Source organism: Puccinia triticina, chromosome 7A (genome assembly GCF_026914185.1).
Source record: "Puccinia triticina chromosome 7A, complete sequence".
Taxonomy (NCBI): domain Eukaryota; kingdom Fungi; phylum Basidiomycota; class Pucciniomycetes; order Pucciniales; family Pucciniaceae; genus Puccinia; species Puccinia triticina.
This window is the reverse complement of record NC_070564.1, coordinates 2,365,797-2,382,593: the sequence shown is the minus strand read 5'-3', so window position 1 is coordinate 2,382,593 and position 16,797 is coordinate 2,365,797. Positions and strand designations below refer to the sequence as shown.

At 47.5% G+C, this 16,797-nt stretch overlaps 3 protein-coding genes across 3 annotated transcripts; 1 reads left to right on the top strand and 2 right to left on the bottom strand.

The window, feature by feature from the left end:
* Nucleotides 1–4,200: 4,200 nt before the first annotated feature.
* On the bottom strand, nucleotides 4,201–4,623 carry PtA15_7A285 (uncharacterized protein; the record flags this gene model as incomplete). Its single annotated transcript, XM_053170876.1, has 1 exon — nucleotides 4,201–4,623. The coding sequence occupies one exon, from the start codon at nucleotides 4,621–4,623 to the stop codon at nucleotides 4,201–4,203; it is 423 nt and encodes a 140-aa protein (XP_053022114.1).
* Nucleotides 4,624–4,761: 138 nt separating this feature from the next.
* Nucleotides 4,762–7,132, top strand: PtA15_7A284 (uncharacterized protein; the record flags this gene model as incomplete). The annotated part of the gene is made up of 3 exons (XM_053170875.1): nucleotides 4,762–4,947; nucleotides 5,046–5,098; nucleotides 6,733–7,132. The coding sequence occupies 3 exons, from the start codon at nucleotides 4,762–4,764 to the stop codon at nucleotides 7,130–7,132; spliced, it is 639 nt and encodes a 212-aa protein (XP_053022113.1).
* A 4,073-nt stretch (nucleotides 7,133–11,205) lies between these two features.
* Nucleotides 11,206–11,424, bottom strand: PtA15_7A283 (uncharacterized protein; the record flags this gene model as incomplete). Its single annotated transcript, XM_053170874.1, has 1 exon — nucleotides 11,206–11,424. The coding sequence occupies one exon, from the start codon at nucleotides 11,422–11,424 to the stop codon at nucleotides 11,206–11,208; it is 219 nt and encodes a 72-aa protein (XP_053022112.1).
* Nucleotides 11,425–16,797: the final 5,373 nt, after the last annotated feature.

Here is a 16,797-nt window from a genome sequence, read left to right as displayed (position 1 = left end):
CGCGCTATGGCTCATAACAGAGTTGATTTATTAATTCCTGGGAGTCGATTTTTCAACTCCCAAAATTTATGCAAGGATGAGCAAAATGAGCAGGGAAATGAACCTCAATGACCAGAATCCTTCAAGTGAAAAAAACACAAGTAAAAAAGTGGGACCAAAATGAAGTCACCAAAGATTGAATAATTCTAGTCCAAGGGTACCCATCAACAGAAGCTTTCTGCTGTTAATTTATGAGCAAGCTAAATTAGATACATACTACAGTCCCGCTGCCTTGCAGTTTGAAGTCACACAGAAAAACTATATTGTGTTGGCGCAAGAGGGTGAGAGGCACAATTTTTGACTGAAAAATAAAGAGCATGGCTCAGGTAACACTTAGTCAGTGCCTCTTCTGTGAGCCTGTGTCTCCAAAGTGACAAAAGGACATAAGAAAAATGGGAGGAAACTTCTAAGTTTGATTTCTGGGATAAGAAATACAGCTAGAGGTAGAGAGAAAAAGGAAGAGAGAAATAGAGAATGATCTGGTCTGAGAATTTAAAGTCTTTTGATTTAAATATCAGGGCCATGGTTAGGCTAGGAAAGTTTGCTGCCAGCTGTGCTAGACCAATGAGTGCAACAGCCTTCACTCACACCAAGGAAACAGTGTCAGGACAACAGAATTAGTAGAACTAATCTCCCCTAGTTTTCAGACTAAGTCTAGGTTGAAGAGGGTAAAATTTGATCTTTTGATTTTGTTTGAGAAACAGAGATTTGGGAGAGAAAAAATCAAGAGACACAGAGTTTCACTCTGATATCAATGGTGAAACTGCTGTGCTGCACTGACATCAGTGGCACCTTTAGCGCAGCGCAACGGTCTACTGCTGATCCTCCAGCCCAATCAGTGTTAGTGCAGTGGTTAGAGCGCTGTGCAAACACTGAATTCAGCGGTTTGGCTTGGATGCCTGCTGTTGATCAGCGTTAGCGCAGCGCCGCTGAAGGGCGCTAACACTGAAAATCAGTGCAGCGCAGCGGAATGAACACTGAATGACCGATTTTTCAGCGTCAGCACACTGATTTTGCTGCGCCCCACTAGGCGCTGAACATGGCTGCAGTGACAGCGGCGCTGCCAGCGCGTTACCTACATAGTTTCATTCACTCAATCAACCTCCCCACCACCTGTTCGCCCCCCATTGGGCCTCACCTGTTCCTTATGACCATGTTGGGGCACCACAAAATTAGTGCACTGACGCTGAAAAAGTGGTCAGCGGTTGTCAGTGGTCATTCAGCGGTCATTCCGCTGCGCTGTGCTGATTTTCAGAGGTTTTCCGCTGAAAACAGTGTCAGCGCAGCGGTTGACCGCTGATTCAGCGGCACTAGAATCTGCAGGTTTTTGTGGTGAAAATATTCAGCGGTTAGTGCAGTGCTTGTCCCACTGATTTTCAGCGCAGCACAGCACTCCCAAAAACCGCTGCGCTGTTTGCAGAGCGGTGGTTTCCCCGTTGCTGATATAGACAAGCTTCAGTGAAAGAGTTAACTTACTGTCAATATCCTAAATGCCTGTGATGGTAGGTACAGCACGGGGTGCATATCTGGAAATTTGCTGCATCCCGTTAGGGATGCCAATCAGGCGGGTCAGCTGGTGGGCCGCCCGAACCCGGCCGGGTTCAGGCCGGGCTTGGGTCGGCTTATTGAGGAAATTTGTGAAGTCGGCCCCACCCAACAGACCCGCGACTGAAGCCCGGCGGGTTCGGTTAGCCCGCCGGGCGCCTGTTGGGCCGATCCCCGGTCAGCCCCGGCAGCCCCCCGCTCAGCGTTCAGCCATGAGGGGCTGATTTTTTGACCCTGTAGCACCCTCTGGCATCCTCAATTTGAATTCAATGTCTTTGGCGGCCTGTGGACAGGCCACATTCCAATGCCGGGGATATTGGCATTGGTATTAATCCTCAGATATCTGAGTTTATAGGTCATTTGGCGGCGACCCGCGGGCCGCCCGTGGGCTACCCGTGGGCTGCCCGCGGGCAAATTGGGTTCAGGGGCCCGCGGGCTGCCCGCGAGCTAAACAGGTTCGGAGCGGGCGGCAATTTGAGACAAATTGACCCGGCCCGACCCGCCCGTTTATTCTGCGGCCCGACACGGGCTGCCCGTGGGCGGCCCGAACCCGCCCGATTGCCATGCCTACATCCCGTGGACAATTTTGATTGAGAAGCATCCAGAGGATGCCTCGGGAGCATCCAGGAAACGTAAGGTGTGCTGCAAATCACTTGGACACTTCTGCAAGCCTCCAAGTGATGCTTGGCACTCAAAACTGTCTTTTGGACATCAAAAATTTCTGTCCATTCGACAATCCTAATTGAGAGTGTCCAATGGACATCTCGACAGTGCAAAAAGTTCAACATCCATTGTAAACCCCAGCCAGAGTGTCTGATGGAAACCAGACAAAGCTTTCCACCAGAAAACCTTGGTTGGGAGTGTCTGATGGACACCAAATAACCCTGTCACACGGGCATCTGAGCAAGAGTGTCCAAGTTTGGTCAAGTTATGGGGGTGCACACTCGGCCATAGAAGAAGAAGGCTACACGGAAACCACTGTAAAAATCACAATTCTTGATAGAATTTCTTAAAGGGTCAGGCTTTAGGTATGCCAAAAAAATCCCAGATGCACACCACAAATGGAGTGAACACGCGTTCACTCCATCTTTATTGGAATGAACACTAGTTCACTCCAACTTTACTGGAGTGGAAACTAGTTCACTCAAAAACCTGGTCTTTTTTGGAGTGCACAGCCCTGCACTCCAGGTTGGTTTGGAGTGAACAGCTTGGCACTCCAATTACTCCCCTCAATGGCCAGTCTGCGCCGGCCATACCCGCCCAATTGCCTACCCAGATGCGGCAGGGGCTGGAGCCCGTGCCAAATACATAACACCCGGCGAGCTGGACTTTGACCAGCTCGCCGAGAGGAATACACACCTCTCGGCGAGATGGATTTGTACCAGCTCGCCAAGAAGAATACATCCCTCCCGGCGAGCTGGACTTGCCAAAAGAAATATGCACCTCTCGGCCAGATGGATTCGTACTAGCTCGCCAAGAGGAATACATCCCTCCCGGCCAATTGGACTTTGATCAGCTTGCCTAAAGGAATATGCACCTCCCGGCGAGATCGGTTCGCACCAGCTCGCCGAGAAGAATACATGTCTCCCGGAGAGCTGGACTTTGACCAGCTTCCGAGAGCAATATATACCTCTCGGCGAGCTGGTAGCTCGGCGCGAGGGATGTATTCCTATTGGCGAGCTGGTGCAAATCCATCTCGCCGAGAGGTATGTCTCTTGGCGAGCTGGTCAAAGTCCATCTTGTTGAGAGGAATACACGCCTCCTGGCAAGCTGAATTTTTACACCAGCTCGCCAAGGGTATTCTTCCTGTTGAGCTGTCAAAGCCCAGCCCGCCAAGAGGTGTGTCACTCAATTTTAGGTAGAACTTTGGCCAAACTCCAGGTCCTATTGGTACAAGGTAAAAATGACTCACAGGGATGCCATGAAGATGGTAGACCGGTCCCTAAAACATCTCTGTGACTCAGACAAACCGTTGGCGGAATTTAGGTTGTATTTGGGGGCAATTTCCGGCAAATGTTGCCTGTGCTTTGCGGGGGCAACATACATATTTCAAGGTTCAACTTCTGCCAGTCTCATTGTGACATATTTGTAGCCAATGGTCAATTGGTACAGTTTGACGGGTAACATGCGCCTGAATCATTGGCAAATGAGCTTCTGCTTCAATTCAATTCACGCGGCGCAGCCGCGATTTCCCAGCTACATACTGTTTTAGATAAATGCACGACTTTCAGCAAAGGAGATGGAACAACCAGATTGATTTTCGGATCATTTGAAACCCTAACTAAAAGAATGAGGAAGGTATAATACTGGTCGTAGTCAAGATAGAAAAAAAATCGGGTCTGGACATGCTAAAGCCATGATAATTTTCTAGGCAGTAAGTAGGGAGAGCTATGACAAGATCAAAAAATTAATGAACATGACTTGTTATTATCTACAAAGTGATCCCTATTACGCTCGACGATAGTGAGAAAAGTAGGAAATTGGGCTGAAGAGAGGTAAATGTGGATGTAGATATATGTCTAAGATCCGGTTCTGTCCGCAAGAAAACTTGATAAGAAAGTAACAGTAATTCCATAACGATTTTGCGGAGCGGGCCGTTGTAGTATGCGCCCCAGTTTAACGGTTTGATGATGATGCTACCGGTTCCGATGGGAAAAGGTCGAATCCTACCGGTTGTTTTCTCTTCCCTGGGGGTACGTACCATCCGCGTTCGACGAATTGTGTGTGGCCGCCGTGACACCCGTGCCCGTTTGTGTTGAATGCGAAAACGTGGTTTAGATCGTCCGGCTCCGAGTATCTGCAGCACGGGCAGGCATAATACGCTTTCTGCCTGTCCTTTTTACATTTTTTTCTTAATTTACCGGTTTCGTGTCCACATTGGTCTACCTGTGGGAGCTGGAGTTTCTCCGTGTAGTCCGTAAAGTCTATAACAATGCCATCGTTTCTACACCTAGGACATTTCGGGAAGCGCTGGGCGAGGATCATGGTAGATAGGATGAGAGCCATCAAGGGGCCGTAAAAAAGAATTGAGATTTTCATCTGGCAGATGCTGCAAATTTAGCCGGTTGAGCAGGTTTGGACTGGCGTCAGGGTAGAATGCTGATGTGTGCGATGGTGTCTTGCTGATGTAGACAGTGATCCCTGGGAGCTAGGCAGCTGGCTTTATACCCTGCCGCCATGACTAGCAACAGACAAGAGAACAGCGATACAGCCTCAGAAGAGAAACCAGGAGAAACCCTGCTGAGGTGTCTGAGACAAGTAGGAACACACGATCAAGGCCCACTACCCACCGTTACGGAACAACCAAACGGGCTTAGCTTCAACCCGAAGAAATTGAAGCTATGTACCCACCAGTACCCACCGGTACGGAACGTACTAGCTTCAAACCGACGTATGGCGAGGTGCTGACAGTGAAGATTGTGGGCGAGTGCACGTGGCTGTACTCATCGGCAACTACATAGGAATTACTCCTACACATGAGCATGTCCCTCGTCACAGCCTCCACCACCTACCGGTACAGAACAGCCCAACGGACTTAGCCCCAAACTGAAGGTTTCTGAGACAAGCAGCAACAGACGGGCAAGGCCAAAACAAACGTGCTTAGCTTCAAACCAAAGATAAAAAGAGGGTTTCAACCCACCTCCAGGTTTTCTAGGTCGGACTTTCTAGGAAAAATTCCCCCTGCCACAAAAAAAAACTCCTGGGACCTGGAGTTTTAATTCCCCCTTGAAATGCTCAAGAACAGGAAATTAATTGGACCCAGGAATCACTCCCATGACCGTGCGGTGGGAAGATGGCAAGAAAAAAGCCCCGGGGGTTCAGTTCTGTGTGGGGCTAAGGTCCATGATGGGTTTGCTTCCTTGTTTTGGACTGGTTTTTCCTGATTTCCTGGACCTCCTGGAGGGTCTTGCCGGTCAGGAATCCAGGTGCGCAGGAGACGTTCCAGGAGGTGTTTTTTTCCTGGAAAGTCCGACCTGGAAGACTGGAGGTGGTTTGAAACCCTCTTTTTATCTTTGGTTTGAAGCTAAGTGCGTTTGTTTCGGCCTTGCCCATCTGTTGCTGCTTGTCTCAGAAACCTTCAGTTTGGGGCTAATTCCGTTGGGTTGTTCTGTACCGGCAGGTGGTGCACCTGACCGGTCCGCATATTCCCTCCTTGAAGGATCGTTCCCGCTGCGGACCGGTCAGGTGTCGCATGCACCCCCGGCAGTCCCGGACGAACTTAACACAACGCTCGGGGGGGCCCGAGGGGCCCGCCTCCCGAGGCTGTGACAAGGGAGAGGCTTCTAATCAACCAAGTCCCACCCTCCTACCCGTGGAGTGGCAAAACACAGCCAAGCTCAACAACGCCCTCTCCCCACTCACCATCCTCTAAGGTTCCGATCCGGAACCCGCAGATCCGGAGAAATCCGGAAACCCCGCAGGCCGGATCAGGGTTCGGGACTGAGCTCGAGAGATCCGGAATCCGGTCGGATAGCGAAAAGCGCTCCAAAAGCAAGATTTATGCGGGTAAACCTCAGAAAACACCCGAAAATACGGGTTTTTCTCGGAATACCCGTCAAACCCGCATGAGTCGGGATCTCTGCCGGGGATTCCCCGGCATACCCAATCAAATTGGCACTTTTTTTGGGAAATGCCCCTTGCTTTCAGATCCGGGAAAATCCGGCCGGATTCTGGATAAGACCAGGGTCAGGGTGCGGGATGGGTGATATCCGGCTCCGGGGCACCGGATTGGAACCTTACCATCCTCAGCCGCTCGTCGAACTTGCCCGACACGCCCAGCGCTGGGACTGTTGAGGAGTGTTGAAGACTATGTAGTTAGCTGTACAAACCTTGCATAGAAGGTTATGGAACCTTGTAGGGTGATATCCGGCTCCGGGGCACCGGATTGGAACCTTACCATCCTCAGCCGCTCGTCGAACTTGCCCGACACGCCCAGCGCTGGGACTGTTGAGGAGTGTTGAAGACTATGTAGTTAGCTGTACAAACCTTGCATAGAAGGTTATGGAACCTTGTAGTAGTTTCTGCCAGTCATGTACATATATACCATAGTTTTTGCCCATGCAATATCATTAAGGTTGTTTTCTCTTTCTCTTTCTCAATAGGGACCTCGCCCGCCATCTTCCTCGACATTGAACCCTTGATCATCAGCCACCCATCCTGCCACCGCTTGGGCCAGCTCACACCGCCCTGCTCAACTTCCTCCAACACCACCATCCGCCCTTGGAGCCCATCCTCAACCCTGATCCTCAGCGGTGGTCGATCCACGTCATCTGCCAGAGTATCGAATCCAAAATCAGTTCTGCTCCTCATCACTCACAACACCAGTGGAGGCAACCGACTCAACTTGGACTTCCTGGCCCACATCGCCTCCATGTCCATCGGACTTGATCGCCGGCTGAAGCACCAACACCCAAAAACAACACCACAAACTTACCCCTGCCTTGATCTCAAACACTACCGGCCGGCGAACCCAAATCTACCCTCCAAAAGCGCGCAGAACACTTCAAGCAACTACCCAGTAAACTTGCCCGGGTCACCATCCCACTGACCCCATCAAGCCAGCCGTGGACAACATGCAGTGCGCCCTAGCTGCGACTGATGCTTGCGGTCTACACCGTAATTTTTATTGCGCTGCCACTCGAAACTTTGAGTAATTGAAACAATCAGTTGTGTCAGTTTAAGCTAGTGTCACCTCCTAGCAGGAAGAGTACTTACAGAGCGGTATTAAACCTGATGATCCTGTTGATTTGTGCACTGGTTGAGTTCCATCTGGTGCATACGTCTCTTTTGATGTTATGTGGGGTATCACACCCTTTCTCCCGACAAATCTTGCCAAAATGTGCCTTGGAATTCGGAGAGAACCACAATTTCTTAGCGATTGATCAAAACTGAATCAAAATCATCTTCAAGAGACAACACAGCTCAAAAGTAACAAGACAAAATAGGCTTACTTTGGCCAAAGTCAGCCTGCAAGATGCCAAAGTGTAGCAATCAGTGTCGTCTTCTTTGCTCGCATTTTCAATATCTGCCTTGCTGAGTGATTCAGCGTCTCTGTCTGATCCGAAAAGCGATTTGATATCACTTGAATCTTCCACTTCTGAGGGTGGATCATTATTGCTGTGTGTAAGTCTAGAAAAATTGGTTGAATCAATGTCAAGGTATCAAAAAACAGAGGTCTGAAAGAATGCCAATCCAGCTTACATTCTGATTTGCGCCTCAGCATCAACTTCTGAATCTGACTTGTCCAAATACAACCTATTGGTATCAAACATTGATCTAGTATTGGACATTGGCCTTGTCTTCTTTTGACTTCCAAATGGACGGAGGATTGCCTGGACAATCAAATTGAGGATGTGGGCGAAGCAACGGATCCATTGTGGCTCGCCTTTAAATTGGAGCCACTTGAGCTTCTTGAGCTTGCGTACCATCACCTTGTTATTCTTTGCGTTGTTGCTCACGATACCGCATATCTTATCTTGAACTTGAAACTTCTCAACAACCAAGTGGACTGTATCAGCCAAATACTCACCAGTATGCCTTTTAGAGAGGCATATGAAGTCAAGTGGTATAGCCTCAAGAGTTATATCTGCCGTCTGGCTTTCTACTAGTCAATATATGACTACGCCCAAGATATCAAACCCATTGGGAGACTGCCATGCGTCCATGCCTAGATATAATGCGCCCTGGTGATCGTTCAACAAAACTTGGTATTTGCTTTGTATAGCGGAGTACAGACGCTGGATGTCCTTCGAAACTGCCGTCAGAGTTGGTAAGTTTTTGATAATTGTTTGGTGGAGGAGTGCTTTGTGGCTGGCATCAACAAGCGCCAAAAAAGGCCTTGCGGCTTCTGCGCACCATATAGCGCATAGTTGAGGAACCTACAATGATGTAATTTTCATTAATTTTCACTTTGTTGATCTCAAATCTGAAGGAAAGGGAAAGAACAAATGTAACTTACCTCGCTTGGGAGCACATCCCTAGTTCCCATTATTCCAAATGAAGCCAAAGTTTGGTTATTCGCTTCCACGTGTTTGCGGGAGCAGATATATACATGTTTGACAAGGTTACTGCAAGATGATTCGGAGGTTGGCCTATTTATCTTGGTGCAACATCTAGGAACATATATTGATGTCAGCTAAAAAGGAGATCTGAGAAAAAATAATCAGATTGGAACAAAATCTGACTTACACTTTGCAAGGGTAAGCAATCATGCGCCTACCGTGCTTGTCTGTTTGATTCGAAAGCTCCAGTGGTTGGTCCGATTGATAGCTTGAACTGACGGCGGCTTGGGCAACTTTTTGAGCTCTCACTATAAAGAAATTTGTGTTCAGAACAAAGACAGGAATAACTAACGAAATAAACAAAGATAACACTCACATAGCTCCTGATCATCTGTCAATCCTCTGGGCTGAGTGCTTCTTGGGGTGCTTGATTCAGTTGCTCTGGTCGGTTCTTGACTGCCGGGATCATCTGGGGGTGAAGATGCACGATAAGACTGAGTTCTGTGGTGCTTGCAAAACCGAGGCATTGTAGTGGGGCAGTTTTGCAGGAGGGAGTGGATATGATAGGAGCCAACCCAGCAGGGATATCAATCTGGCTGGTGCGGGAGTCCGGGATTTGGGAGCCCCTATGGGGTGTGGGGAAGGAGCCCCGGCCCAACCCCCGCCCGTCTCATGCAGAGCTGGGGCGGTACCTGGGAGGGTACCCGGGTGCCGCACCGCTTTTTTCCAAAAAACAGGCACCCGGCACCGCATCCGGCACCCTCCGGCAGGTGCGAGGCGGGTGCGGGGGGTACCCCCCAACCGGTGCCAGGTACCTGCCCCGGGTGCGCCGGCAGATTCTCTAGTTGCAGTGTCTGTTGGATTTTCATTTCTTCCCTCTGCCCTTTTTCTCCCCAGAAGTTCTTGGTTGTCATCTTCACATCTTATGCTTGTCTCCACCTGTGTTTTCTCATGTTATGTGGTCATATTAGCTTGTCTTGACAGCCTTGTGACATTTATCCCTGCCTGTACTTGCCTGATTAGTTTTCCATTGTGTTTGACTTCTCTTGTGCGCACGCTCTGCTTGTGATATCCTGCATGTCACCTGATCTCTCCATGAGTTCCATCTGGTTCCATCTCCTTCTATTCACTTTGCCTTCTTATTCAATTTGCTCCCTACCACAACTTGATCCTGTGTACATAGTCTATACTAACCCAGCCTAGACACAGAAATCAAAACTTCATTGGTTCCTCTTCTTTATTATCCGCGCCTCCAATCCAAGCCAATCCAGTGAGCTCTCATCCCCTCACTGTCCCTTCTTGAGCCCAAAGGCTCATCTCTGTGCTTTCTTCGTGCGGCGGTCTTCAATTGAAATCCCTTCAGTGTCTCTGTAATTGAAACAAAGTTTTAACATTCATTGCATTAATCTCTTTTCACCATTTCTACAATGTGGGCAACTTATCCCAGAAACATTGGTGCACGGGAGTGGCAGGACGTCTGCTGGCCTGCACTACATGCACAATTCATCTTGGTAATGGTGTGCGTTGGATTGGTAGCTCACACTCATAGGTGTTGAAACTGCAACCACCCAGGGTCCATTTCTCTCCCTGTCACAAATCTGTCACTCTTTTTTTTCCCTCCAGATGAATATACTTGTTTACCTTCCGCCCACAACTTTTCCCTCAGTTGTAATAGCTACAAAGTCTGCTCATCTGGATAATCAAAACATCATCAGTCTTCTGTGCCTTTTCCCTGAGACCCTTTGAGTCTCTTGTAGTGAGGATCCTTTTTCCTCCTTGCAGGCTAGCAGCTTTAGCCCTCAATTCTCCACCTCTGAGTTTTTTTCCTCAAGGCCTTTTTCTCACATCCTCGCCACATTTCATTGCAGCTTCAAAAACAGGAATGATGATTTTATTACTATGGCCCCGTTTGGCTGCCGTGTTATACTTCATAAATGGTTGAATTTATGACACGCAACCCCCGGGGGTTTCAAAGTTTTGGTGGCAACGGGGGGCAAACTTTGGGTCGCGGCGTCATAAATTCAACCATTTATGACGTATAACACGGCAGCCAAACAGGGCCTATGTAATAAAACCATAACTTATACTATCTCCAAAGAAGTCTGTGACAGTTTTTGCTGTCAAGGTCAAGAACTACATACATGTCACAACTGTGTGCAAAAAAATGGAGTATGAGTTTTGGAAAAGAAATATATTAAGAAGATAAAGAAAAGTACAAAGGTGAATAGGAAGAGGAAGCAGAGGGAGAAGCAGAACAAGAAGTGTTGCAGTTGAGCACAAACACATGGGCCCAAGAGCAACTACAAGTGCCGAATTTGCTAGGTCTGGCCCTCCCATCCAGAGCCTCCAGCCGCCCTCCAGCCTGTCAAAGATGGGGGACAAGGCACGGAAGGAGAGGATGTGAATAACAGAGGCAGGTGATCAGGCTGCCTTGAGCATTCTTCCAGTGGAACAGGAAGCAGAAGAAGCTGTGTTGGAGGGCAATGTTGTCAAGCATCCGCCTCACCCACCAATTATCAGAGCTCTGTGCGGCAGTGCAGTTGATGTTGTTGTTGTGATGGTGGTGGTGGCAGTGGAGGAAAGTGCTTTGAGATGGGCCAGGCAAAGCAAGAGGATGATCTCAAGGTGTTCTTGGAGAGGAGGGATGAGAGGACAGCCTCAGAGCCGTTGAGGTCTCTGTGTGGCCTAACAAAGCTGTGTTTGAGTGCGCGGCGTATAGCGCGTACTGGGTGGAGGTCTTCTTGTGCCCGGGGAGCCAAGGGGGCTCAATCTTGAGATGGAGGACGAGATGGGTGCGCGCGTTGGCTGACCATGATGAGACTGCATCTGCGTTTGTCATTGGGCCAGATCAGTTCGGGGTTAATCCGCCAGACTGCTGAACCTGCGCACACCGGGCAGGCTTGGGAGTGGATGGGTGCTGGCTAGGGGGGGGGGGGGGGGGGGGGGGGGCTGTAGGAGACTGTGCGGAACTGTTCCTGGAGGCCCTGCAGGGCAAGATATGCAAGCACTTGGATAAGTCGGAAATGGTCTTGGCTCGCGATTTGGCTGAAGTCCTGAACATTTTTCACGAAATCACTCTTCAGCTATCAACAGCAGGCTCGGCTCGCATATTGAACATAGTCTTGTACATCGACCAAATTACGGAGCACTTATCAACCATTATCAGCGAGCACAAATATGCACCGGCATTGAGGAATGCCTGCCGTGCAGGATTGATAATAACCAACAAATACTACAGCTTGACCAACACCTCACCCCTTTACCGGATAGCTATATGTTTGTTTATTTCATTTTAATCTGCTTTTACCATCTTTGCTGACACATTTATGTTTTTTAGTGCTTCACCCGTCTTTCAAAGATGAGTACTTCAAGTTGGCAAAATGGGAAGATGATTGGATAGCGGAGGCAATTTGACTGGCCCGCGACATGTGGGTATCACATTACAAGCCACGCCCAATAACTCCTGCTTCTTCCGCACAAACTTCTAGCTCAAAGGTCAGTTAATCCCGCCAATCTACCTGCTGACCTTGGCTAATTTGATTTCTTCAATCTTTGCGCAGCCCAAGACTGGTATGCTTGCCAGCCTCGGAAGTGCTGCTGCTGCCCGAGGCGGAGATTGCTCATCCAACCCTTTAGACATGTGGCTAGCCGGAGGAATTGTGCTCAACGGTAACGACCCTGTCAACCCTCTTGCATTGTGGATTCAACAGAAACGTGCTGGTAACATGCACAGGGGCCTTGTACACATGGCTCTAGATGTTTTAGGATGCCCAGGTAAGTTGAATATTCTCATCAAGATGAACTCAACTGTATCTGACAGACATATCTTTCATTACACTCTGTAGCAACATCTGTTGATGTTGAACAAGCTTTTAGCTTTGGTCAAGATTACGTTTCAGAAAAAAGGCACCAACTAGCGCCTCAGTCAATCAGTAGAGGTATGACAGTTGCGTTCTACTCGAAGAAAGATAAGATCAACGGAGGCGCCTTGAACAAATGGAAGCAGGCTCTCAAAGACCAGAAGAAGTCCCGCGTGAAGTCCAAAAGGCAAGTTATCAAACTGGGCGATGATGACGAGTCGTCCTGATGGGTAATAGCATGTGTAACTAGTTAAAGTAGATCAATTATTAGGGGGGTTCACAATAGGATAAAAATAAAACTTTAGAGCTAATTTTGAGGCCTTTATGATCCACTTTTTAAAAAATGAAGAATTTGCTTTGATTCTCAGGGGACAACCAGTCCTGTACAACTTGCCAGATTTAAAAAAAAATCTTGATAAAGGCCTTAAAATTGACTCTAAAGTTTTATTTTTATCCTATTGTGAACCCCCCTATTATATATAAATACATATGCCTTAGTTTCCGTAGTACAGGGATTGATCTGACGCGCAAAACTAGGCAAAGTACCGCTGGTACACCACCGGTACACCGCCGGCACCCGCCAGGCGGTGCCAGATGCGGTGCCGGGTGCCACTTTTTCTGAAAAAAGCGGTGCGGTACCTGGGTACCTCTTGCACCCGGGTGACGCGGCAGATTCTCTAACTGCAACTATCTCTGAAAGATTTAATCATAAGCAACAAGTTACTTTTTTTTGCTTCTTGAGTTTAGGTTGCTACATGGTGACAAAGGTAGCTGAATTTGTTTGGCAACTGGAAGCACAGATGGTTTTCAAGCTGAGCTTTGGGGTAATTCTGGTCTGTAGTCTTGTAAAGGCTTCAAGACTTGGCAAGTGAGGCCCCACGCGTCTGTAGGAGGCAGCATGAAGCAGCTCTTCATATTGAGAATAATTTTCACATGGACATCAGCAGCTTTTTTGAGCTTGCAAAGAGTGTGATTTGTAATGAATGACATGAAGCAGAATAACGAGTACATAAGGAAGAAAGAAGAATAAAATATGTACAGGGAAAAGTGGGGAAGTATAAATGAAGAAAGTAGCGGAATGTCAAAGGGCAAGGAAAGGAAGAAGAAGAATGTAATATGTACAGGGAAAAGGGAACAAGTTCAAGATAGAAATAATTGAAGTGGATTCTAGTATTTTAATTTCTGCTTGGTGAGCGCAGTCTAAAGATGGCAATGTGGATGAGGGTACTACTACAAGTACCCTCTTTTTTCAGCAATTACTTGATACCCATACCTGGACACAGACACGCGGTGGCGGGCACTGGCAGTACCACCCAAGTCGTTTTTTGTAGGTACTATGTACCTTCTTGCTGAGAGGGATCTCTCTCTGCCCTCGGGGAGCTGGTATCAGTATACCTGCCGCTGTGTTGGTTATAGGTACTATGTACCTGCTTGCCAAGAGGGATCCCTCTCTGCCATTGGCAAGCTGGTATCAGTATACCTGCCGCCAAGAGGGGATTTGTCTTGGTGAGCAAGTATACATTTGTTGAGAGGGATTCCTCTTGGAGAGCACTGGTATACACACACCAGCTTGCCAAGAGGGATTACTCCCGGCAAGCACTGGTATACACAACAGTACTATCCTACAGGCCAATGGAGCATCCTGCTTTCCAGGGTTGATTACTGAACAGCCAGGAACGGTTTCTCATCACAAATTTAGCTAGCAAATTCACTCAATTGATTTGCAGGCACACGGGCGGTGCCGCAAAGCAACACTTTGAAGGAGGGACTGAGGCTTACCCGCTCCATTGCATGTGTTGACAGGGTATCACTGGAGGGTACCCTGACAAAAAATCATGAAATCCAGATACCCATACCTGTACTTGGTACATGTGGAGCGGGTACCCATCAGAGCAATGAGTACCTGGTACCCACTAACGGGTACCCATGTGCCATCTTTAGCGCAGTCAATTGTGCCTTCAGTTCCAAGTTGTTGGACTTGAATTGCAAGTTGTGATACTTAAATTCAAAAATTTAAGCTTGCAATTTATTAAATTTACTTATCAGTTTTGGATCATCTACAAAAGAAAAGAAAAAAGTAAAATTAAACAAATGTGCTGCATCCAAATCAAGCACAACCACAAACTAGATGATTGAGGTCCTTGATGAATGAAAAGCTTTTTTTAAATGTTTTTTATTGTATCCCCCTTTCTGTTGTGGTTAGGTTTGCAGCCCTGGTGCTGAGCTTGCTTTCTGGATCTACACTCAGCTGTAATCCCAATAGGAGAATTGTAAGGCACATCAAACATGTGTGGGAGGAAATTGTTATTCTGGCCATGGTGCCCATTTGGTATGGAAAACACATACGAATGCTACTCATGTTAAGACCAATAATCCCAATAGGAGAATTGTAAGGTACATCAACTGTGTGCGGGAGGAAATTGTTATGGTGGCCATGGTGCCCATTTGGTATGGAAAACACATGCGGATGCTACCCATGTTAAGACCAACAATTATGTCGGATAGTGAATTTATTGGACAGCCTTTCCACCAGGGGGTCAGTTCCCCCTGGGGTTAAATTCCTTTCCCAAAAAGAAGGTAGTTTGCCGTAATATTAGAACAGAGAATTCAGTGGAGCAGTGAATTTTTTTGGACAGCATTTGCTGCCCAGGGGTGAATATCCTGTCTCAAAAAATAGCCAAAAATGCTAAGAATTGCCAAAAGGGATTCTTGATAGAAGGTGTGCAGGAGCAGGGAGCAAGGGAAAGCAAGTTATGGCGCCCTAAACCAAACTATGATACATGAATGTATACAGTGTGAGGATGAACAGCTCAGTACAAGGTGTACTGGTGGGGAAGAAAAATAGAGAGTATTAAATTATGGGCGGGTTTGTAAATATTAGAAAGGAAAGTGGATGAATAAATCAAGAAAAGTAAATCCAGGCAGTGTGAAACTGTGAGCAGGATAGTGGGTTTATTTAGCAGTAGTGGCAGCCTTTTGAAGTTTTTTCTAAATCCTGAGGCATTTCTGGAGGTCAACATGGATATCCCTGGTGGAGAGCTTGATGTGGATAGAGCAATGGACGGCAAAGGGGGGCCAGTGAGGTGGGTGGTCAGTGTTAAAACTCAACGTCAATCCCCGTCAACTGCACGTATCTGTCCGTGAAACCTATAGCTGCGGACCACTTGAGATCTGAATATCACCTACTCAAACCTAGACAATCAGGATCAAAAAGCTCACCTGAAGACACTCTCCACCGCTTCTCCAGTCATCCCTTCCTTCTCAACCCGCCAACAAAAAACCATCCCCCTATTCCTTTTCTTTTTTCCCTTCAAAATAAAACCTCAACTCAATCTCCACAATAATCCTTGCCTAAAGACATCATTGGTCTTCTTCGATTCTCTCAAATCGCTCTTTGGCAACTCAATGCCAATCTCTTCTTCTCTTGGACGTCTCGTCCTTGCTCCACCTTGGTGAGAAGAAAACTTGACCATCTTTCGGCCTCTTTCTTTATCTCTTCATCCCTTCTCTATCAATCACTAACCCTGTCTCATCTCACTCTCAGTCCATCCCTCTTTTGGTGTCCTGTCCTTTGTCTACATGGTCTAGTTGTTTGCTATCTCTACATCTCAATCATTGGGTATGCTATTTCTGTTTTCTTTATTGCTATAGTTCTTAATCTCATCTCATCTAACTCCTTGTTGTCTTCCAGATTTGGCTTTTGTTTCTCAGTAATAAAATCTTTAGGGTTCTTTATGCAGCGGGCTGGAGACAAAGAGGTTGTTCCAATACTCCAGCTGGACTTTGCCCAGATCAAGGAAAACCTGGTTCCACCCGTCTTGAGGAACGTCTGCACACTCAGTGTTGGCTGGGATTGGGCATGTTTTTGTGAGAATTCCAGCTCAGGGGAGCAGTGCCGACCTCATAAAATGAGAAAGGTGCCGGGAACCAAACCAGCTGCGGAAATTGGTAAGCAAACGCGAACCACTTCTGCAGTCCAAATCAGCGTAGTGGGAGTTGTGAAACTTAACTCATTTTCTGATGTTACAGTTCCAGCGAAAGTGAGCAACAATATTAGGCTCAAGGAAAATCGTGGCCCACAATCACTCTTCAAGAGAATCTCAGTTAGCGCCAAAGGTAAGCAACTGTAGGGATCTCAAGATAAGCTGACCAGATAGACACTAACGTGCTATTGCTTCTTTTAGACAGAACTGTCAAGAGCAACCAGACCAATCAACCCAATACTGCTCAAAGAGCAGGAGAAACTATTGGTAAGAGTATCAAGTCCTTAGCCAGGCAAAGCGGTAAAAAAAAGGCAGTGGCTGACAAAATGGTGTTCTATAAACAGACAATGTTGCATTGCTTCTTAGCTG